At 29.3% G+C, this 25,232-nt stretch overlaps 1 protein-coding gene across 1 annotated transcript in view; it reads right to left on the bottom strand.

The window, feature by feature from the left end:
- The window catches only part of LOC129987720 (5-hydroxytryptamine receptor 2A-like), an 85,530-nt gene that overhangs the window by 11,581 nt on the left and 48,717 nt on the right, over nucleotides 1–25,232 (bottom strand). The window contains exon 2 of the mRNA XM_056095667.1: nucleotides 1,639–2,666. Within this exon, the coding sequence (XP_055951642.1) occupies nucleotides 1,639–2,303 (665 nt within the window). The 5' untranslated portion in view covers nucleotides 2,304–2,666. The remainder of the gene's footprint in view (nucleotides 1–1,638; nucleotides 2,667–25,232) is intronic.

Genomic DNA, 25,232 nt, shown 5'->3' with positions numbered 1-25,232 from the left:
GGAGTCGTAAAGTTTAATATGAAATACAAATCCATGTATTAGACTTTATTTTATTTAATTAAAACTATGAATTCTGTGATGTTTTTTCCCATCATTGAGAGTAAGTTAAGTTTATTAAATTAAATTAATAAATTATTATGAATTAAATTATTATAATTAAATTATTAATAAATTATTATGTTTATTTAATTATGAATTAAACTTATTATTATAATTAAATTATTAATAAATTATTAGGCTTATTTAATTATGAATTAAACTAATTATTTAATTTCATATAAATAATTAGTTTTTTACAGATATTAGATACGTATCTTAAAATTACTTCAATACATTTACATACATAAAAGTATCCTTCTCACAGATTAATGTTAATGTAAAATTTGATATTAATATTCTATAAGTACAGAATTATATGTACGAATACTTTCTAACATTTTTTTGAACGACAAAACAGAAGAAAACACACACACACACACACAAAAAAATACTGCAAAAAATTTTACACAATAATTCAAACCAGTATTGATGCCTTCTTATATATTTAAATAGTTTTCAAAAACAACCACTACCACTATACGAAACAGTTTCGCCACATTTTATTTTATAGAATGTTTATGACCCCTAAATAAGTCATCTATCATCTACAGTCTTTTCTCCAAAACTTCTCTCCTATCTTGAAAGATATTACAAAATAAAACTTTGGTGATTTCACCTCTTATTATTTACTGCAGATATTTATCACCGCTTTTTGAGAATGCTTCATAGCTTATATAGAAAATTAAAAAAGATGTGTATATATTTCAGTTATCATGGCTATGCTAAAACACTTCTAAATGCATATTGCGATTATGATTTTGTTTACATCAATTTCATAATGATTTTCTGTATCTAAAATATTTTTTGTTATACACTTTCTAATATACTTATAAATACATTTTGCGAAGATACCATTTAATTTTCTTTAAAACAATATTAAAGTTTATGGATTAAATCCATTTCCAGCAATTTTTTTCTATAATATTATTAACACTTTTAATTCACTGTGATATATTTTGTATTTAGCAAAATTTACACATGATTATAATGGAATTGAAAGTCATCCATCATAATACCTCATAATTCCTAACTGCATGTCTTTGTCGATTTTTAAATGCGTAGTAGGATTTTCACTTCTTTTTTTTTTTTTTTTTTTTTTTTTGTAATATGTGCACGTTCTAATTTGTAACAAGTGAATTTATTTGAATTCATTTTTTCCATCATTTGAAATAACAAAGTAAAATTATTTTAAAAAATGTATCCTATACTAATCATTTAAAGACCTAAAAAGTTAATAATCTAAGCGAACGGGCTGGTCGCCAAAGGCTACTAGTTTTTTGCAATCCACTTTCGTAATAAAATAATGTTTATCATAAAGTTTAAATATTTTACCGACATTTAAAAACATCATAATCGTTGCTATATTATATAACCAGAAATAATTTATCAGTAACAAACAAATCATTTTCGATATATGTGCAGAATAGTTTTGTCACAAAAATATATATCCTAATTCATAAATAAATCCATTTTTATCGTTACATATAATAGTAATCATTAAATGAATGAAAATATTTTCATCATGAAATCAAAGCTTACCTTTTCTCAACCTGGACTCTGAGAGAAAATTCTTCATCTTTCCATCCCAATATCGGAGCAAAAGAAACAAGAAACGAGACACCCCAAACGGTCACAATCATAAACCCGACTCTTCTAGGACTCCGATACTGGACATAATTGATGTTGGTCACGGCGCAATAGCGGTCCACTGCAATGGCCACCAAGTGCAGTATCGAGGCTGTGCAGCACAGGACATCCCCCGAAGTCCATATTTCACACATCGCCGATCCCAAGATCCATTCCTGGTTCATTACTTCGTACTGGGCACCGATGGGCATGACCAGGCAGGCCACCATTAAGTCGGCAATGGCCAGCGAGAAGACCAAGTAATTGCTCAAAGTTTGAAGATTGCGTTCCCTGAGAATGGCAGCAAGGACGAAAATATTTCCGGCGATGGTCGTGAGGATGATGAAGCCGAGGAGAATGGAGAGGCAAACCACACCTGTTAGGTCACTTTCTAGAACACTTAGGGGTGGTTCTATGAGGTTACCTTTGTCGTCGTTTTCACTCAAGAGCGTGGATATGTTGTTATATTTTGAGATGAATAGAGAAGAGTTTGTCCAGTTTTCAAATGAAGGAATTCCATCATTTGACGGTATTGTGAAAATCATGATTTGTTCTTTCATGATAGTATTGATCCTCATAAATCTGAATGTTATTTCATCATTTTTTTGACTGAGCAATATATTTATGAATTGCTAAAAATAGTATCCTTGCAGTATCATTCTTTTAAAGGATGCTAAATTAGATGAGATTTTAATGTATGATCAGGCCTCTGAATATTTAACTAATCCAAAGTTGTTCTTGATTGAATAATAATTATACAGTATATTAAGGTAATGTCATAGAAGTTTAATTTTGATTCTTTATAATAAAAAATATTTAATTGTAAGTTTCAATGTTTAAATATTGAGCCTAAAGTCTTCTCACTGTTCCACAAAACCATGAAATTCTATATCGTTTATAAATCTTGCACCATAGTTTAATCTTTAAACTTGAGAGTACACCTAAATAAAATAAAAAAATAGTTAAAAAAAGAAATCTTATAACAAGTTTTAGTTAAAGGAAGCTTCAATTTTTGCATATAGGGCATGCATTAAAATATATGTTCAAACCATTTTCATTATTTTATCAACTACCTGATTTAGTGAGTTTTCTTCTATTATTGAAAGTTAAAAAAGAAGAATTTGTTTAATATCTTTGTAATGTATGAGATGGTTAAAAAAGTGAAACTGCAATATCTCAAAGTTTTAAAATAGCAAACCGCATATTTAATTTTTTCGTAGCTGTATATTGTCATGAGACTTGTCTCCATTATAATTTAATACTTGGACAGTTCATGTACACAAATAACAAAACTAAAGTAAGATAATTAAATGAAGACGGCATTAATGTCAAACAAGTTTGCGTACAAGAACCTATATCTAAACAAAGGATTAAATTATATCTAAATGATTTATCTGAGATTAAATATAACCAATATATTCTGCAAACCAGCTGGTCAACTCAGGCGACTAGTAAAAATTAGATTTCCCAATCTCGGACAAACCTCATTCACTGCGCTGCTTTGCTGATCTAGGTTATTAGAGCAGTTCTTAATTTTCCTGTAAGCTTTAAATATTTATAACCTTTATCTTTAACGCAATAAATATGTTTAAAACTAATAATGCAGATGGTAAAAAGATCTAATCAAGGTGAAAAAACATAAAATAAATTATTGTTTTATGAAATAAATTTATATCAAACGATATAAGCAAAGGATATTTGAAGACTTTCTAGGATAGTGATAATAGTGATTTCTAGGATAGTGATAGAATAAGTAAGATAAATCACCTTAAGAATTCTAACAATAATGTCGACATTGAATAAATGACAATTTCAATTTATATCAAACGATATAAGCAAAGGATATCTGAAGAATTTCTAGGATAGTGATAAGATAGGTAAAATAAATTTAGTACCTTAAATAGTCTAACAATAATGTCGTCAATGAATCAATGACAATATTTTATATCAAACGATACAAGCAAAGGATATTTAGAGAATTTCTAGGATAGTGATAATAATGATTTCTAGGATAGTGATAGAATAAGTAAGATAAATCACCTTAAGAATTCTAACAATAATGTCGACATTGAATAAATGACAATTTCAATTTATATCAAACGATATAAGCAAAGGATATCTGAAGAATTTCTAGGATAGTGATAAGATAGGTAAAATAAATTTAGTACCTTAAATAGTCTAACAATAATGTCGTCAATGAATCAATGACAATATTTTATATCAAACGATACAAGCAAAGGATATTTAGAGAATTTCTAGGATAGTGATAATAATGATTTCTAGGATAGTGATAGGATAAGTAAGATAAATTAAGTACCTTAAGAAGTCTAATAATAATGTCGTCATTTCGGCCAATTCGCGTTTTGGCCAAGAGGTTTTGCCAAAGTCCGAAGTACTTACAATTAATATTGTATATTCTATTTTGGCTGGCCTTTTCGTGAAGTGGCTGGTAATCCTTGGCCAAAGCCCGATGTTATAATAGTAGATTGACCGGTAGGCGGCACATTAAACAGAATACTTAAAAACAAGAAAAATGTACTCATTCTTGAGTACTTCAAATTGTTATAATAGCTCCGAGTACAATAGACTTAAATTTGAGAAATTCATGTACTCACTTTTTGAATACGTACAGGGATTCGAATATGAGTATGTGTTTTTCCAAATCTGCCGAAATTAGGCAAATCTAAATATGCAAAAATCAATCTCGACTGGCATGGTTGGACCCAGAGGGATTCGAACACAGACCATTCGATTTGCAGCCTAAGCCGCTGCCAACTAGGCTAACTCGCACAAAAGTGACGTATTCCAAGAAATGTTTTAAGGGTGATCGTCAGTCTTTTTCTGCCCCATAGACCTAATTCTTAATTTTCCAGATTACATTCACTTCCGAAATATCGATTCATAAAATACGAATTTTTTTACAAGCGAAAAAAACAATGTATAAAATATAAATAAGGATAACAATGTATAAAATATAAACAATTATGTATAAAATATAAACAATTATGTATAAAATATAAACAATTATGTATAAAATATAAACAATTATGTATAAAATATAAATAAGGACATGTTGTAGGTGAAATTCGACAGCTGGAGCCAACGGAGAAATGTCTTTAAATGACATTAACAAAAAACTATTTTTCCTTCATAATTGTTTTAATTAGCCCTTATATTTGCTATTTGCCTTTGCAAGAAATTTCATATTTTTTGAAGCGACATTTCGGGAGACAATGTGAGCTGGGATCTTTAACATTATGTCTATGGAGCAGAAAAAGTCTAAGGATCACCCTTAAAGGTAGTTGACAAATTGAGTACTTAATCTGCCTTTGTATTCATACACAATGCGCAACACATTTGCTCAAGATATAATTCGTCATTTTGAAGAGCGCAAATCTAATCTTCTTCACGCTATCACGTTCACTGAATATGTTCACTGAGCATATAAGTTCACTGAATAATTTCTATTATGGCTTTAATATGAGAACAGAATAGCACGAGATTATGCTTTTACATATTAAAAACTTATTTTTTACTCAGAGGTGTCACTTATATTTAAACTCGTTTCTAAAACAATAGTACTTAAAAAAACAGTAAAACAGAAAACAGTAAACAGAAGTACTCATTTTTAAATACTTCATTTTTAACAATGTGTAAAGCAATCTGCTCTTGATTTCTTTCTTCCTACTTTAAGACCGATCGTCCCAAGTCACTTCACGAATTGGCCGGCCAAAGCCCGAAATCAAGAAAAGATCGGGCATTGGCCGGTAAGTTTACAGTAACGTTGGCCAAAACGCGAATTGGTCGGCCAGTTAGCGAACTGGTCGATTTCGGGCTTTGGCCGTAACATATATACCAGATTATTGTTAATTTATTTAATTCTACATGTAATACTGCATATGGAAAAAAATGTATTGGAAATAAATTCCTGAAAAATACTGCCAATGAAATAATTTTCTTTTCTTACGCAATATATAATTGTATAGCATCATAATTCCCTGATTAGGCAATATGTCTGGTTATATTATTGGAATCAAATCAAACCAACAAATAGACCTGAATAGCATTTATAAAATTACAAACACTCCAGTGCGCAGTTCCTTATTCTTAAATCTAATATGAAAATGCATATTTTGTAGCTTCTCTTTATATTTTTCGTTATTAAATGCTTTTTTCTTCACTCATTAATATTTTATTTTTTAAATAAAGCTTTGGGTATTTAATGTTACATTTATGAAGAAGTTTATTCTCAATTTTGAAACAAAAAGATATAATGATATACAAAGATGAATGCTTGTCATTATTCTTGTTGAATGGGTCAAACAAAGGGTTGGGAAGCATTCATTTTAATGAGATAAATATTTGATATTCAAAATCGATAACGCTCCTGTCTGTTGAAAATAAGAAATTTATGATCATCATATCTTTAGGTCTCAGTTAAAATTTAATTAATGTTTAGTAACCTTCACAACTCAAAAATGAATTATTCTCTAAATTGTTCTTCTTAAAAAATTTTTAACACTTCCACTTTCTTATTCAGTTATTAATCACGGCAAAGTTAATAACTTCCAACAGTAATTTGCGAAGCTCATTTTCTTTAAAAGAAAAATAAAGATGTAATTTTAAGATTAATGCATCGAGAGCAAGATGCTATTTGTGATTATTGCTGTATGTGCAAGTGAACTTAAATTTAAAATTAAATTCTTACTAAAAGATGCGTAAATACTGAAATGAATGATTGAGTTTCGAGATTTTTGCATGTATAAATGTAGAGAGAAAGACCATGATGATGAATGAATGACCAAGATGATGAATTTGTCTTAAAAATATCTTAGCCTGTAAAAATACCAGTATTTCCGTCGCATATTGCTGTTTTCAGGAACTTAATGTTTTCTGTTTAAAAATGTAAATTCCATCTCTTTGTACCACTGAATTATGAAAAAAAAGTGATAGTAGAATTAGAGGCAGAATACGGTAGTTGCGGTCACGGTAGTTCAAACTTTTCTTGGAACTTTCCAAGAGTTACATCAAACTTTTCTTTGGGGGAAAAATTTCTATCTGACGCACACTTTATTCCTTTATTTCACTTCTGAATTTTCTTGCAGCAATTTTAAGAAGAAAATTACGGATTTAAAATTGAAATATTTCTGTTGTCATTTATTATATTTATTGATTTTTATTGCAATTTTTATTTTATTTCTTCAAATAACAATGCAAAAACCGATTATTAGCGGAGTGTATGCGTATACAGTTTAAGACATGGATACTGCAAAACTGTTCTGTTTGAAATTTTCTGTAGTTGTTATGTTTCATGGAACACACATAAAGAATATTTTCAATTTAAATGAATATGCGTTTCCAAATTTGTAGCTACTGTCGATTTAGAGTTTAAGTATGAGGAGTTCCATAAACGGGTTCAAATCGGGAAAAAGACTAAAATGCATTTTGAATCAATGACCCAATGGCAGGGCTTATAGACAGAGGCAAATTGTCTGATGTAAGAAAAATAAATTGGTATGAATATATAGTATATGCGTTATATTCCAGTGTTTGTTATAAAAAACATTAATTCCCATTTTCATACTTACTATAAAGTTAATGTTAAATATGAGAGGTGATTCCACGTAATAACCGAGTTAAATTTTATGTAAACTATGAGTTTCTCAGGGGAAAGCACTTTCTTAGATCATCTTGCTTTTAGTTGATTTAATAAATGGATTAAATATATTTCCATAATGCTGTGAAATAAATATGCTTCACTTACTTAAGTATTTCAAAAAAATGTACACAAAAATATAATTTATAGATCCTCATTTTAACGCTAGATTTTTTAAAATAAAAAAATAAATAAAAAGCTACATTATTAATCTAGTACAGGTAGTTAAATAGTTTTATTAGAGAGGAGAAATTATAATATTTAATTCAATAAAATAAATAAAGCTAAATAATCGTTTGCTGCTCAAAACTAATTATTGAAAGGAAAATTAAGGCAAAATAGTGTTCATCTTTTATTAGGGTTAATTATTATGGCAAAACAGTATTCATCAATCAAGTAGTTATTAAGGCAGTTAATTTCTTTTTATTCATTGAATTGTTTTTGTTGAAAGCAGCATTTTATCGAGCTTCAATTGTTTATTGCGGGCCATTTTCTGAGTAAAACAAAAGCATTCCATCAGGCTTAGGAATTTCTTTCTCTCAACGCTCTAAGCCTTCTTGAAAAGCTGACGTTTGCAGTAAAGAAATAATTTGAAAGTGATTAAAAGAAATTCTGATAGATTTCGAGGGATATAATGACAAAGAAAAAACTATTTCTTATTCTCTATCATTCCAAAATTATCGGAACTTGGCGTATTAGAAAGCTGAAATATCTTTCCTGCTATGAAGTAATTTTGGTCAATTTATTGTCAAATGAGAAACGAAAGGTGTCTTGGGCCAAGTTTTTGATTTACTGCGCATTCCATGATTATGATTTTTTTTTAACTTTAGAGCAATTCTCTGGATGATTAAAACATTTGATTTTTTTTGCTTCATACTTTTCAAGTTATAGTTCTTTTATCAAAACTTTACCTTTATTAGCTATTAAACGTTAAAATGAGATACAAAATTTTATGGATTAAATTCCAGTTTCTTATATGTAAGTGAAAGAAGCATAGTTTTAAAATAATCAGTGTACATAAAAACATCCAAGTTTTAAACTTAATTAAAAAAAACTTTTTAAAATCCTTTTTATAAAAACATTAAACAGTGGGATATTTTTTTTTTTTTTTTTTTTTGCTATTTTCTAGAAATTCTTTATCTTTATATTAAATTTCCATTTCTTAAGAATTTTTTTATGTTGAACGTTTTCCGAAAACCTTGGATTTTTATAGAAAAATATTGCATACACTTCTGAAAAAATTTCTTCGTTAAAATGTAAGCTAAAATCTTTGTTATGTTCTTTCATAAAAATGAAATATAAATTAAAGAATTATAAAAATAAAATATTCTAAAATTTTAATTTTTTTTTTAAATTTTTAACTCAAAATGTTAATTTTGCCAGTCAGTTTTACAATACTTAGTAAAATAAATAATGAAAAATTTCCAATATGTATAAATGAATATAGTAACATCTATAAGTTGATATTTTTTCATGAATATACCACTTATATTTGTAAACGTTCGCCTATACTTTCTAAATATAGTTTTTAAATTATCACTCATTTTCATAAGTATTATGGAATATTAAAATCAAATATTCATTACTAAGAATGGAATTAAAAGTTAATTAAAAATTAACACATTAAAAGCATTAAAACACATTAAAAGTTAACACATTTTATCTTGGAAAATATCAAAATAGTAATGCTGAAATGTAAAGTTTATTAACAATATAATAATATGATTGAAGTTTTTTTCATGGACAATATACAGACGTGCAGAATTTAATGTTCTTAATATATCAAGAAGTAGATGAAACTTCGATGACAAAATTTCCAATTTTCAGACATAAATTAAGTTAAGCTAGATAAAAGTGTGAAAAAAGTAATGAAAAATGCAAATTTGGTATTTTATAATTTTATTCAAACAGTGATAAATATTTGTAGAACGCTCTTATCGACTGTTCTAAGCATAGTCAAAATGTTACTGAAAAAAATGTAATTTTCTAATAGAAGTGTTGTCTGTTAAATATTCCTGATTTAGAAATTGAATTTCACTTTACTCAGTTCTCTACTAAATATATTTTTAAAAATTCTCGGAGAAGTTTACACTTTATAGATGTAGGGTAAAATAATTATGATTGTACAAAAAAAGGTTATAAAATGAAGTTCCAAATTTTGCTTCAAAATTTTATATTAACAAGAAATCAAAATGAAATATTATAATAATAGTATTATTAATAAATAATAAATTATTGACTAATGAACGCATCTGTTTGATTCTTTGTTAGTGTGTATATTCCTGTGAATAAGAACGCAATCACGCAAGAAGTTAGATAAATAACATTTCATTTTAAAAAATTGTAGATACGTATAATATTTTTGATCCAACTGATAAAAAGGAAAATGAAGAGTTTTACAAGGAGTATTCCTTTATTTTGTTTTCGCTGTAAAACTGAAAGTATGCCATATGAGATATATTAATTCCATTTTCAAGTTTGTTAACTTAAATTACGTTTGTTTCTAATTTTATACATCTTCCATTCCAAATAATTTATTTACATTAAAACGGAATGCTCATAGAAAAATGAATTGATTTTCATCTGCCATGTGTAATAATACATGATTGCGTACTATAATCCATCACCCAAACAATATCACTTTTGAAAGAAAAACCTTGTATCATCAAGAAAATCGTTAAATAATTGTTGTTTGAAAAACATTGCGCAACTTTTCTTATTTTTTTAGTATACATAAGTGGGGACTTTGACATTTTTTTTTTCTATTCTTAGCTGGTTCAAGATGAATGAAAACCATGAAGTGGTTACTTGAATAAAGAAAACGGCAGGTTATGAAATAATAAATCATTCCTTCAGCGATACCATTTATCACGTCTGATGTATCGTACGTCAGTTTTTAGAGAAATTGAGATCGGTTTTCCTGACAAAGTATTTGCTTAAGGATTAATGGTAAATCCAACTTATTCCCTTGGATTTGCGGAAAATAAAGAAAGTACTTTATGAAATGGGAAAGGTTGCAATAGTTTTCCAACACCATAAAATAATTACACCATTTTAAGTTAAAGCTGAAAAACGCGCGATTGCTTTTCTTGTTCGAGAACATCCATCAAATTTTATGATCTGGAATATGTTTTTTTTCACAAATTATAAAGAAAATTATATTTACTCTACAAAATGATATTTGTAGGAAAACACAATACAAAAATGCAAAAGATTAGCTTTGACTTAAATATCACATTTGGTATTTCCCGTGTGAAAAAAAAAAATTAAAAAAATTATAGAGGTTATAAAATTGAAATTATTATTTACTGATTAGAAAATAAAATTTTCTCTGTAAATTCGAAATAAAACTTAATTGTGACTTTTTTCTAAACAATCCAATACTGAAAACTACTGGATGAATCTGTCTTCGAACACACAGATATCCGTTTTTTGAAATAAGAAATTAGTGAATTCCTCTGGCAAAATTCCAAAAGATTTCGAATACTTCAAGGAAGCTGGAAAGCTTCCTCTGAAAAAATCATTTTTAGATCTCAGAGACCTTATGCGCATTCTACCAAGTTAAAGTAACTTTGTCAATGAATTTTTTGTCTTTTTTCCCACATTTTACTTCGATTCACTCGTTTAAATTTAAAAAAAAACGAGTGTAATGACGAGAATCGACATTTGAATTTTTCAGAGTTTTTTTTGCAAAGTAAGTAATCCAACGAGATTTTTTCCCCTCAATTTTCTCGTATAACTATAAAAGTACCATCTTTGGCCGTTTTTAAGTAAAGTTAAGTGAACCAATAGAGATTTTGGATTTCTCATTTGTAAACCTGATATAAAATGTCATAAAGATCTATGTTTTATCTTCAAATTGGTTTTCAGCATCAGTGCATTTAGATTTTTTCGTGAAAATTTTTATTATTATTATTATGGTTGATTTAAGGCAACAGCATGCGGTTGTGATGTCTTGTTTCGTATTCTAGAAGTCATGCAGTCTTTTTTTACCTGTAATAACCTTGAAAAAAATATGAATCCACTCGTTGATGTTCTTTCAAATCATAGCGTAGACACTCTTTTTGTTGGTCAGTCAGAAAACCAATGTACAATTCTTAAAAATTTGTTGAACCAAGCTCCTAGACAATTCCGGTAACTTCCTTATGCCTTCAATGGTCCGTTGTCAGTATCCGAGAAGAAATACACAAGTGTTTTCGACATTTTCATCCGTTTGAAGAGTTGGACGTCATCCAACAAGAGGTGTGTCCTTCCCTTCTTGTTGGACTGAGCCTGGAGAAAGTTGCTTGGCACTCGTCTAGCAGAAAATATGCCCCCAAGGATCCTTATTCCGGCTATCTTTGAGTACTCCCTCGTCTAGTTCTTGTATAAAATAATTTACTATCTGTCACTGATCAAGCTTCGGGATTTTGAGATACCATAAATGAACACACAACAAGAGTCAAACCAATGGAATAATTTTTTCTGATATATGATACAAACGTCTTCACTTCTGATAATAAGCCAAAAGTTAAATCTCTAGTATTTAAATCATTGCATTTTTCATTTATGAAGGAAAATCAAAAAGTAAAAGGATATTTAAGAAAAGGTGCATTTATTCTAATGACAGATAACTGAAATATATATTGTTTTTTTTACATAATCCCCTTGGACTTCAACGCACTTTTTCCACCTTTTCACAAGTTTTTAGTTCAGTCGGGAAAAACGTTTTTCGATTGAATCTGTAAACAATTTTCACCGCATCAGTAACTTTTTCATCTGTTGCAAACCTTCTATCCCTTAGAGCTTCCTTCAGTGGTCCAAGTAAATAAAAATCGCTTGAAACCAGCTTTGAACTGAGTGGCGGGTTTTTAGCACTTTGAATAACAACTACTTTATTATTTCGGCTGGCCGTTGGATAGAATGTGGCCAAGCTTTATTTTGCTACAGGATGACACTTTTTCGTAGGTTTCCACGGCAATTGGAACTAATTGTAAATTTCAATTTAGTTCGCAACACATGACAATAGTTCGAACTTTCAGATTGTCCTCAGTGATGGACGTCGATGGCCTGCCGAATCTTTCGTTGTCACATAAAGTACAGGTGGTTATAATTAAACTTCCCCTATAAACAGAATCCTACAACACAAACGGGTGAACTGATTGCTACGAAATTCGGTATATGGACTACACACGAGATGCGCTCAAGGAATTAAAACAAAAAATTTTAGCTCCAAAATGTCTACCAGATGGCACTTTTTCAGGAAAAATACTAATTTTAACACAATAATCCCGACTAAAACGGAACACAGAAACAATATTAACATTTATTGACTAGTTATTGATCATCTTATCATCGAACCACATCAAGTAAATGTAAGAAAAAAATAACAGTATGCTGTTTGAGAAGAAAAACAGTTCAGTCTTCAGAAACAGGAACAGATTAGTGTGAAATTGCACAAGAGGAGTAGTTCTTAATCGATCCAGGATGATGTAAGGAAATATGCTTCATGTAACCACCCTCATTCACCTGCGAAATTTCAAGTCGATGGACACTGTGTTCAGCAGCAGATCGTAACTGATCAGTTGTGATGCTTCGCACATGAAGCGTTATGGAATTCTTTAAGTTATTCAATTTCGCAACAAGATACTGTCATCATTACAGCCGGAAACATCGGCATAAAATATGACAACGATTGCAAACGTCTCTTACCTTGACCTGTTTGGCATAAAGCGTCCTCTTGTTTGCAAGCATGCGAATCTCGATATTTTTTCTGGAATTGACAGCTTTTCCCGGTTTAATATTGTATTATTCGTAATTCTTGTTCTGGATTGTTAATATTGTTTCTGTATTCCATTTTGGTCGTTTATTGTGTTAAAATTAATGTTTTTCTGGAAAAGGCGCCATCTAGTGGACATTTTGGAACTAAAATTCTTTTACTAAATTCCATGAGCGCATCTCGTTTGTAGTCTATATACCAAATTTCGCTGCAATCCGTTCATCCATTTGTGCTGTAGGATACTGTTTATAGGGGAAGTTTAATTATAACCACCTTGTAGTTCTTCCTTGTTTGAAGCACTCTGTCTATTCGTAGGTCTCGCTTCGCTGTTAACAGCTGCCACCAATCTGCACTTGCACTCGAAGAATAATTTAATCGGGTTTAACACCTTCAGCAAACAAAAAGCGAATCACTGTCCTCATTTCCTGCCGGGTGCAGATAGGCAATGGCGCTGCCATATTTAACGGTCTGCTACACTCCAACGATTAACGCGGGAATAAGAACGATAGGTTGGCTAAAAGTGTTGCCTACTACATTAATTCAGCTCTAGATACTAACAGTGTTACTATACCCTGGAAAGAAAAATTCCAAAAGTTCCTTTACTTTTTGAGTTACTTTCGCAATATTTGGATTTTCATCTCAATCTCACTGTTATATTTCCAGAATAAAATGAGAAATTAAAAATATTGAAACATTGAATATTTTTTTCTATAATCATAATATAACTATGCTTTTCAGGTTAAGTTAATGCTCCATTAACATTTAATGTCTAATTTTCCTCGCTTACTTTTGTTTTCCATTAAAATGCCATACAATTTTAATCATGGAAGTTAACAATCGAATTTTAAATTATCCTCTTAAGTTTTAGAAAAGCAGCAATGAATCTGTAATTTGAAGTCATATAAATAGAAATAAACATCATAAAAATGCCCCTATATGACAAAAATCAGGGCATTTTTTTTATAATTTTTAACATGATATTTAATTTTTAATACTACATTTAAAAGATTTTAAATTAAAAAACTCTATTTTGTGAAATTTTTATGGAACGACTCCTTTATTCTCAACATGGCTAGTTTTTTTTGTTTTTTTTTGTTTATTTATTGTTATCTTTTGTTATTTTTATTGGTCTTCATTACTTTTCATTGAAAAAATATGTCGCTTTTTATGAGCTTGTTGAAGAGCTTTTTTTTCAAAGTTTTAACCCCATTAATAAAGCATGCTTTGTGTTTAAAAACTGAACATATATATATTCATCATAAAATCTCTTTTTCCATTTTGGAAACAAACTAAAACCACCAAACCGGAATATGACGTCAAAATCCTCTGCAGCAAATGAAGCACAAAAAAGCTTTCAACAGCATATTCAGTAAAAAGAATATTGAAATCATAATGACATATTTACTTTTATTCCAAACTAAATACAAGTTTCTTTTTTTGCGAGATTTAAAAATTAAACCTGTCACTGGAAATTGGGAAAATATTCTGAGGGTATTCAGTTTCAGTTTATATACGCTTTTAACAATTTTTTTTTTTTTTTTGCATTTAACGATAAAATGTGTTTTAGATTCCTGATTTTAAAGTGAATGGAATATATATATATATATATATATATATATATATATATATATATACTAATTAAAAAGAAGAATACAAGTAGATGTATTTATTGGTCAGACGATTTCATCTAGAGAAATTATATTTTGTATAAAAATATTTTGGAATCTAATGTAAACATATGAATTTTCGAAATTTTAATTTCAATTACATTTAATTGAAAATAAAATTATATTTCGGGATTTTTGAACGTTTAACTTTTGAAAAATATTATTAAGAAAAAGAAATGTTTTCTAATAACGTTTTAAAATTCAAATATTTACCTTTGTAATGACACTAATTTAGTCGTAGCGCAATATTTTCTTGACAATTTAAAAAAAATGGGATAGTTTTCAACTGTAACTTTCATTGTTGCTTCCAAATTCAAACCCTTTTTCATTGCTACTTCAACTATTTAATCCCACTATTTTCTTCTGGTTTTAAGAAGTAATGTGGAACGATTCTATTTGTTATGTCTGTTGTTCACAATTTCAGTAAGAAAGTGAAGTTACAGCAATACGGGAGAAATTTTGCAAACAAAAGATAAATAGTGTTTCTAATGACACTTACGCTCATAGGAGGACTTAATTCGAAATGTTTATGCATGCATGTAACAGAACAAATGAAAGTCTATTGAAACTAAATAGCTTTAAACTTTATACCTAAAATACTTGGTTAATGTTAACATGTATAACAAATTTAATGGAAATTAAACATTATCTTTATTCTCGACAAACTATGTGATTGCCAAAAGTTTCATCTTAAAACTTTAAGATGAAAATAGTTTCATCTTAAAGTTTCTTAAAAAAATCATCTTAAGTCATCTTAAAAAAAAGTCATCTTAAGTCATCTTAAAAAAATTTAAGATGAAAATAGTTTCATCTTAAAATTTATTTGTCAAGCAACGGGAGCTTCTTCCATTAGAGCTTCATATTTTTCTAAAGTATCTTCTTTTCCATTTTGTTGATTGTTTCTAATAGTTTTCTTCTTTTAATCTTCAAATATAAAAATGGCACACAAAAATATTTGATATCTAGATGTAAGATAACTGGTAGCAAGAAATGATAAAAAGGGAGTTAGCAGATATTTATAAGGTTTAAAAATTTATAGCCTATCTCCTGACTTATTTCAGAAAATGCTCTTTTGCCATAATATTTAAATGGTTCCTTTTCCCATAATGCTTAAATGTTTACTTTGCCCATAATACAGGGATAGCAGGAAATAAGTTACCCACTTCAGGGTAACTCTAAAATGCGTTCTATTGGTCCAAATAAGATAAAATTTGAACTACAGATTATTCAGACAATGTTCTTTATATTTATTAATTTAAAAAAATTATTCAAAAATTCAGCAATAGATGGCTCTGTAACACAAATGCATTTATTTGCATGTATTGCAAATGTGAAACACAATTTGCGTTACAGCACATGTCTATTACCATTTTTCTTTGGATGAAAAAAAGGCGGATGATTCACGAACATTAGTTCCTCCTCTGTTCGGACATCATGGCTTACGATTTTTGTGAGGTTATTTGAGGACAACATCTACCGTCAAAGACTATCATCTCTACGAGATCAGAAGGACAACATTTAGCGCCATATTCTTAATATTCCGGCAAACTCACTCCGGTCATCTCTAGACAGTATGGTCCTCCGATAAGAGCATGTTGTTGAAATGAAGGAGGACATATTGAATAATTTTAATTTTACTTTATTTAACAATTATCGACCATATTAAATGGTTTTATGTGTTATGTGGTTAATGGTCATCTCAATAATCTGTTGTTCAAATTTTATCTCATTTGGATCAATAGAACGCATTTTAGAGCCCTCTAAAGTGGGTAACATATTTCTTGCTAACCCTGTTCTTAAAAGCTTTCTTTGCCCATAATGCACAAACAGAGCACGAGTTATTGTTTGTTATCGCATTTTGAATCTGGTCATTAATCGCTGTTCTAAGCGATCCTAGTCAATGAAAAGGAAAATATATCAACAAACAATTTTATAATTTTTTTTGTGCTATAAATTGGAAATTGTAGCCAAAATTTTGATTAACCAAAACCGACATAATGTATTGGAGTGAAATTTTAGGTTTCTATCGACTCAGAAAACATAATCCTTCTGCCAAATGACCAAGCCCTTAGTCATCAGTTTTCGTTTGAAATAAGGATTTGATATTAATATTATTAAATTATTTCATTTAATGTGCAAAAGGCAGCTAATATTACAAATTTATAACTGAAAATTATATTTTTATTATTATGAATAAATTAATCATATAATAATAAAAATCCTAAATACCTATTATTAAAATGCGTATGCATGTATGTCTGTGTTAGTTAGAATTCTGCAGATATAATATTTGATTTAGATCCACAAAATTTTGCACATATGTACTCTAAAAAAATGAAAATGTGCATCTCGGAAAGATTATTTTTAAAATTTTTTAACAGAATTTTAACTTTAAAAACCTAAGCATATGATGGCGTTTTTTCGCAATAAGTTCAGAAGATATCATAACACAAAAATAAATTTTTTTATCAACCAATAATTTTTTAAAAAATTATCTTTTCAATATTATCAACTAGTTTTGCCTTATAATTATTTTCTATTTTTAATAAATTAAAAAATTACATTTGAAGCGTGCTTTGCGACAGTATATTTCACATTGGAAGTTAAACTCAAATTATTTTCTTTGTTCTTACGAACACTACATATTGGTATTTTTTTTCCATTCTTGGCGATCGGGAAGAGATGATTTGATAGAATTTTTGATTCTGAGTAGATTTCAATATGAGACATGCTTTTAATAAAATATTAGAATTCTTTATACAAATATATATTTTTTGTATTTTTGTACATACATATTCTTTCTCTTTTGGTACATTGCACTTTTGTTGAGAATCAAGCAATGATAAAAAAAAAAAAAAAAAACTTTTTAATTGCATTTATTTTTGAACATTGCTTACCTTTTCTGTGATAAAACTGAATGCATAAAAATATTAATAGAAAATCAGTAAAATGCATTGTACCGCAAGATTTCTGAAATAGTATGAACTAAAAATCATGTCACTGACTCTCCAACCCGCCCGAAGGCAGACGGATAAAAAAACTGAATGATCGGACCGCCGCAACAGCAACACTGGCGGAAACTGTGGCTGAGTCCTAAAGGCCATCACCGGCCACGGTACAAACCTTCCCAACTTAAAATACGTCCCGTCATCGATCGTAGGAGACAGATTACTCAATAACCCTCCTTTTTGTGTACCTAAACAGTGGCGAGGTCAAACCACCATACCGGAAGCATCTCATCCTCTTTTCGAGGTACCCCCTGAGGGTCATAGTATTAAGTAAAAATGTGTCATAAAATTTGAAGATTAAATACATTTTGATAAGAAAGTTATTAAAACGTAATTTCACAAATATATAGTAGAAATTTTAGTAAATATTATTCCAGAAAAATAAACGGGTAGCAAGAAGCAGACAATTGTTCACAAAAATGATTTTACTTATTAATAATAAAAATAATAAAGTGATTACATTTATGATAATGATATAATAGGGCCAGGAAAATTTAATTCCGTAACAAACAAACTTCCCAAGAAAATTTGAATATTCTGTCTACCTTCTTTTTCTTTAGAAACACACTTGCATAGATTCAAGCATATTGAGGTCAAATTTCGTGCCATTCGGACTTGAGGTACTTAATTTACAGCATTTTATAATCGCAGTTATTATAATTTCAGTTTAAGATGAGAAGAAATTTCATTACTGAGCCTTTTGGAGCAGCATTAACTGCTTTTCATAATTTAAGAGACTCTTTTTTTTAATATGGAAAACTTTGCTTATATTGATGAGCCATTAAAAATTGGTCGCAGGAAATGAAGTTATTATAATCAATAGTCAGAATGTGGAAAATAAAGCAATGCCATATAGGGCATATTTATATGTATACATTATTTTGACTTAAAGTATGTCGACTGTTCAAAATATTTATAGTCTGTATGTTTCTTATCTGTATATTTTATAGTCTGTTATTTCTCTGTGTGTTTCTCAGACAGGAAATAACCATGGACACTATTTTTAAGTTCTTGAAGGCAAATTTCAAGTTTATAAAGCATTAATTGAAACAAAACTTGTATAATACATTATGTTTGTCGTATGCCTCATATTAGTTCGGCCTTAATGTTCGTTCATCAGAGATAACTTTTTGAACAATAGAATCTGGAATTCGGTTAATCATTGTATTTTTGTCGAAACTGCTACCAACTTTGCAACAGAACAATTAACTGTAACTCATTAGTGGGTCAGTTGTACCTCCCGATGATGTCTCCCTACTTAACACTGGTCATTCAATTTCCTGCAACAGCAAACACGATTGGGTAGCACTCATCAGCGATAGATTTTGAAACTGACCATTTCCGGAAAAACTCTTCATACTGATTATAAGAATTTCCCACCCTGATTAAGTTGCCATTAGAAAAATTGTTTCTCATCAAGAACGTTTCTTGAGAAAGTTTTTCCCTGAAGTTAGTTCAGAAAGGGGTGCGGAGGAAAAATGAAATTTTTGCTTAAAGAGGCTCAAGTTTGACCAATATTTCTACTACAGAAGATTTGGATTATTTTGAAGAAACTTTTTTTATTTATCTAATCTTTTCATTCTTAATTTTATATCTTTCTATTACTTACCGTGGACTAAATTCATATTAGTAATGTCTTGTTTGTATAGATGAAATTTTGTAATCTACTTTCTACTATTTTGTTGTGCTAGAGTTTCGGAATTTTGCTCTTATATGTTCCTAATATCAATATAATACTTCACAATTTTAAGAACTTTATTGCCAATTAATCACTTGATTTTTAGTTCATTCTAATTCTATTGGGTAAACGCCATCTAGCGATTAATTTCAGTAAAACTAGTTACAGGATTTCATAATTTTTAACCTAATAAATTTATAAAAATAAATGTACAAAAAGACTTAGAAATTTTTTTAAAAACTTTAAACATATGAAGTCTTACATTCATACACTGAAATGTAGAAAAAATATTTTTTTATTAAATATTAAGTATCTGAAGACCCAAACTAAATTAAACAAAATATGAGTATTAATCAAAACTAAATTGTATTAAATATCACGAGGATAATGATTTTATTTTTATTTCTAGATTTCAGGTAAAATTTTGTTGTTGATTTCATCACCTTACAGTAAAGACCTTTTTTTCACCTTAGTATATAATCAACAGAAGGTTTTTACAAAGCAATTTTTATTGACTGTTTAAAATCGATGTACTAACATCTTATTTCTTGAAAATTAATTAAAATCTTAACAAAAAACAAATTTGAAATAGATGAATTCACAGTATTTTTCCGTATATTTAAAAAGTAAAAAATAGAAATTTTCTGAAAAAAGAAAAATATATCCATTAAATGATAAAACATTGAGCAAATTTCCATTGTAACCTGAGAAACATTTAAAATGGAATCTTACTATATTTAATTTTTATGGCTCAAATACTTTTATCGCTCATTTATATATATATATTTAGAAGTCGTTTTCGATTAACTGACATAATACTATCACATCATCCATGACTATTATTTCGTCACTATTATTTGAAAATGTGTTATGCCAAAAAGATACGTCATAACAAAGATACGTTTCATGTAACAACAGGAATCAATTGTGAAATATAGCAGCTTATATTCATATACAACATTCAGTATTAGCTATAACAGTTATGGAAAAGACGTAGATAACCTATAAAAGCTTTTTAGATCATAAAAATGTTTTGACAGCTTTGACACACGATATTTAGGATTTTATTTTCATTACATTTTAGGAACATTTAGGATTTTATTTTCTTAAATGATTTTGGGTCCAGTCTCCTGAAAAGGATGCCATTGTATTACTTTTGGTAATAATAATAATAATTTTTCTAAACCGGACAATAAAAATGAAAAAATACTGAAATTCTTAGAAGGATAATCTTCCAGAAACAATAAATAGTTCATTAAATATTTGAGTCATTGAAGAATTATTAATTGATATTGTAATGAAACTTGTTCTAATTTGACGTGGACTGAATGGCTTAGTGGTAGAAAGCAACAGTTCGTATCTGACTGCAGACAAGTTGCCAAAAAGTTATTTTGTTATTGATTTACTTTCCGTTATTTCTCGATTGTTCTATAATGTTCTTATAATTTCTGTATCTTTCTAAATCTGGAAGATTCGAGTCATTTCTTCTTGTGGATATAAACAGATTTAAGGTTTAGTTTCTGGAATTAAGTCTGAAGTTGAGATTAGCTGAGCCTTATCTTTGACTTTAATTTACATACGGTTTTCTACGCTGACTTTATCAACGCGACACTATTCTTATATGAAATAAACGTCCTATAATGAAATTTATTTTGAAAGACATTTCGAAGCTTTTTTAAAACAAGAGCAACAGAAAGTATATTGGTTTACATTTTAATGGTAGAAAAAAAGGTTTATTCTGTACCTATTCAGTTTATTCAGTATTCAGTAAAGATCCATACACTGAAATGCACTTCTTAGGTTTCTTCAATAAAGTAAACATTGAATTTTACACTTCAGATAATATGTTTATCTTCTGACTACAGTGCACCTTTCAATATTTAATAAATATTTAAATAATTTTTGGTCGCGCGTGGCTCGGGCAGAGACTTTCTTCAAATTATTTCGTTATATAAGATAAGTTAAAGATAATATATCTACTTCACCTTTACAGAGAAAACATGTCAGTTTTCAAAACACGCACACACACACACACACACACAACACACACACACACACACACACACACACAACACACACACACACACACACACACACACACACACACACAACACACACACACACACACACACACACACACACACACACACACACACACACACACACACACACACACACATATATATATATATATATATATATATATATATATTCCAGTTAGGTGTTTTGATGAAAAGTGAAGAATCCATTTTACGCCCTTCCACAAAGATTTGAGATTCAGTTTTCAAAAGGTATGTCCATAAACATGAGCGAATAGCTCCATGTCTGTAAACAAACTGGAACAAGAATCTCCTCTTTTCAGAAATTTGTACATTAACATATTATGCATCCTATTTTACAATTATTACATCATATATTATAATAGCAGAAAAAAATAAAAGAAAAAAGATATTTTTAAAACCAAAAGGAAATATACTTTATAAATATGTCCTATTAATCAATCCTGTTATCGGTCCAACATATTAAGGTTTAATTGAGAAATTAAGATTCGAATAAGAAACTATAGGTTCCATTCAACAATATTTTCTTAAGATACTTTATTCAAAATTAAGTTATAGAATATTTAGGGAAATTTGCCTGTCTTCTTTAGGTTTTCTCTTGTGGAAAATATCTTTTCATTTATACCGTAGAAATTGAACCAATACTAGTTGATCCAATAAAGCTGTGTAAACAGAAGTTGGGACACTTTTCATATATATTTCATAAGTCCTTGATTCCTGAGTCTGGCCAAAAAGGTTCGAACCACTTAGATGAGAACCGCGAAATTAATTTGATTTTTGGGCTCATATCGGCAACAAAAAATGAGACATTTCTCTTATATTATGAACTTTTAACCCATGCGCCAGGTTGCATATGTTAGACTATTGATTTTTTATTAATATTGTCATATGTAGTGTATGATATGATAAATTTCTATTCAGAAGCGCATGAGATAAAGAGTATTGTTTCGAGTCTCAAATTTTACTTTCATGCACTGTTAGCTTCGTAGTAAGGAAAAGAGTTCCACAAATAGCTCTAACGGATGATGAATGGATACCGCGTCCATTATGCACACCCATTTCGAAACAAATTTCGCCAATTGGCGACAAAAATGAAAGTTTCGAATATGCTGGGATTTTGGCGATCTCTATTAGGAACCAAGATTTGGTTCCTTCTAGATTTTTCGATATCCTATCACGAAAAGAGAAATAAAATAGATATGCCCTCATGAAAAGCAATAGAGTGAATTCTCTTTTTTAAAGTTCTGCTCTGCAGTGAATTTCCACTGAATATTGGGAGCTGATGCAATTCTTTTGTGGCGACTTGATTTCTTGTGGAATAAACCATTTTTAAAGGTTATTGGGCTTTGTTCGACTTTTCATCATGCATTCACTAGAAATAATTCCCATAACTCCATGGAAATGGAAATTTGTTAATTAACACTTCAATTGAATTTAACGTTCATACAAAACGCAATGAACATTTATAGAAATTTTATATTAAGTAGTAAAATTAAATTTCATATTAAATAGTAATAAAAAAAACTAGTTTTCGGAAAATCACAAAAGGAGAAATCTTTGAGCACGAAGTTCTATCTCCGAAAACTTGAAGACTGATCTTCCAAGTGAGATCATTTATGTCTAATAAAACGAATTACATATTCACATGTATTTGATCTCTTAATTTAGCTGAGCATTGATAGGAAATAAACCATTAATTCGTTTTTCTCTCTATAAATCCTCGTACTCAAGAAGGACTGCAAGAGTAGTCTGTTATATGCTGAATACAATTATTTGAATTTTTATCCACACTAAAAAAGTTTTTCGTGATTTTTTTTTCTTTCTTGTATACGTAATATGGTGAAAGAAACGTAATCATCAAAAACTTTCATATCGAATTTTTGACAAATCTTCACGTTTTAAACTTGCCTAAGTTCGAAAAACAAATTTTTGGAAAATGTCTATCTGTCTGTGACAAGGATAATTCAAAACCGTTTTGAGATAGACGGGTGAAATGTAGTATACGGTCTTTGCAACAAATTTGCATATTTCTATCACATTTTGAATAAAATCCGTTTAGAGGAAATCCGTCAGTCTGGCTCCTCGCATGCAAGTTAACACGACCACTTGAAACGAAGACAGCTAGATGGAGAAAATTCGATACACAGTTGAAACATCTATTGTGTAAATACCTGTCAAATTTTGAGCCATATCGACTACGGTTTGACCGTCTGTCGGTCTGTACTTTCAGAAACATGTAAACGTGATAATTCTAAAACGCAATGACTTAAATATCTCAAATTTGGAAGGGATTTTATAACTACAAGTACAATTTTGTTTCAAAGTTATGCTTCATTCGGTTGAGAAAAATGTATCTAAAAAATTCGTTTTCTAGATACTATTAACGCATGTCAGGGATTAATCTCCAAATAACTCACCAAAGGAAATGCGATAGACTTGTGGTGAATAGCATATAAACCAGTTAACAACTACGCTTCACAAGCATATGCTTTTGTATCCTGGTTATGTTACTGGATTGCGAACCACAGAGCATATGCTTTTGCATCCTGGTTATGTTACTGGATTGCGAACCACAGAGCATATGCTTTTGCATCCTGGTTATGTTACTGGATTGCGAACCACAAGGTCCCAGGCTTTATCCTCGCGCATCGCTAACCCCTAAAGACTCTTAAATTTGCTACATCCACGCAAAAAATCAATAGTTGGCAACTATTCTACTCCCATGCCATGCAAGGCGTTATCTGGCTTGACAAACGTTGGAGAAATACTTCCTGCTGTTTTTTTTAAAATTAATTAAAAAATTATAGCTATAATTCATGAGTCCAAATATTTTAAACTGTGTTTTAACCTTCTATGTTTTAAATATATCTGGTAAACTTGCTTATAACAATCACACATCCATAAAAAAGGTTAATCAATACTTTCGTCTTACCTTTCAACAGGATTACGGAACAATTTAATTAAATCCAAAAGAAGTAATAACTTCAGAGTGCCTCATAAAAGTTTCATTCCGTTTTCCTTTGACAGTAGGATAGGAGACAGATAAGAAACAACGGATTTCAACACACAGTCAGTTGTAATCATTAATGCTTTATACCATTATTCTTCGTACATTTGTATTTGGACTGAACAATAATCTATCTACATATTTAAAACATTTCGTTTCAAATGTAGAAGGGAATAAATTCTGTCGCGCCAGAATAGCATGCATTTATAAGCATTTGGATTATTTTATTTATCTATTGAAATGATTTATAACGGTCATTTCCTTCTGATTTATTCATAGTCTCGGAGTTTGACGATTTTCTGGGCATTTCAACATGCTAAAATGCAAAATGGATTTGGAACAGCTATGAAAGTTCAGGTGATAAGTTTTTTTCGTATTTAAACAAAATTTTAAACACAGAGTATTGAATATTTTCTGTATATAAAATGTGTTTAAACGTTCAATGGAATTTTATTTTATTCGCTTTTCAAGCATTCACTTTATTTGCTCGTCAAAATAATATGAAAAAATTCTTGAATACTTTCAATAATAAAATAAAATGAAAAGAAATACTGATTCCACAAATACTGATACTGCAATAAATTCTGATTTGCGTTTCATCATAATAGAATATGTGTTCCTGAATACTAGTTCTTTACTATTAATTGGCTAATTCAATAAGAAATTTTATATG

Source organism: Argiope bruennichi, chromosome 10 (genome assembly GCF_947563725.1).
Source record: "Argiope bruennichi chromosome 10, qqArgBrue1.1, whole genome shotgun sequence".
Taxonomy (NCBI): domain Eukaryota; kingdom Metazoa; phylum Arthropoda; class Arachnida; order Araneae; family Araneidae; genus Argiope; species Argiope bruennichi.
Note: the sequence above shows the minus strand (reverse complement) of the source record. Positions and strands in the feature narration are given on the sequence as shown.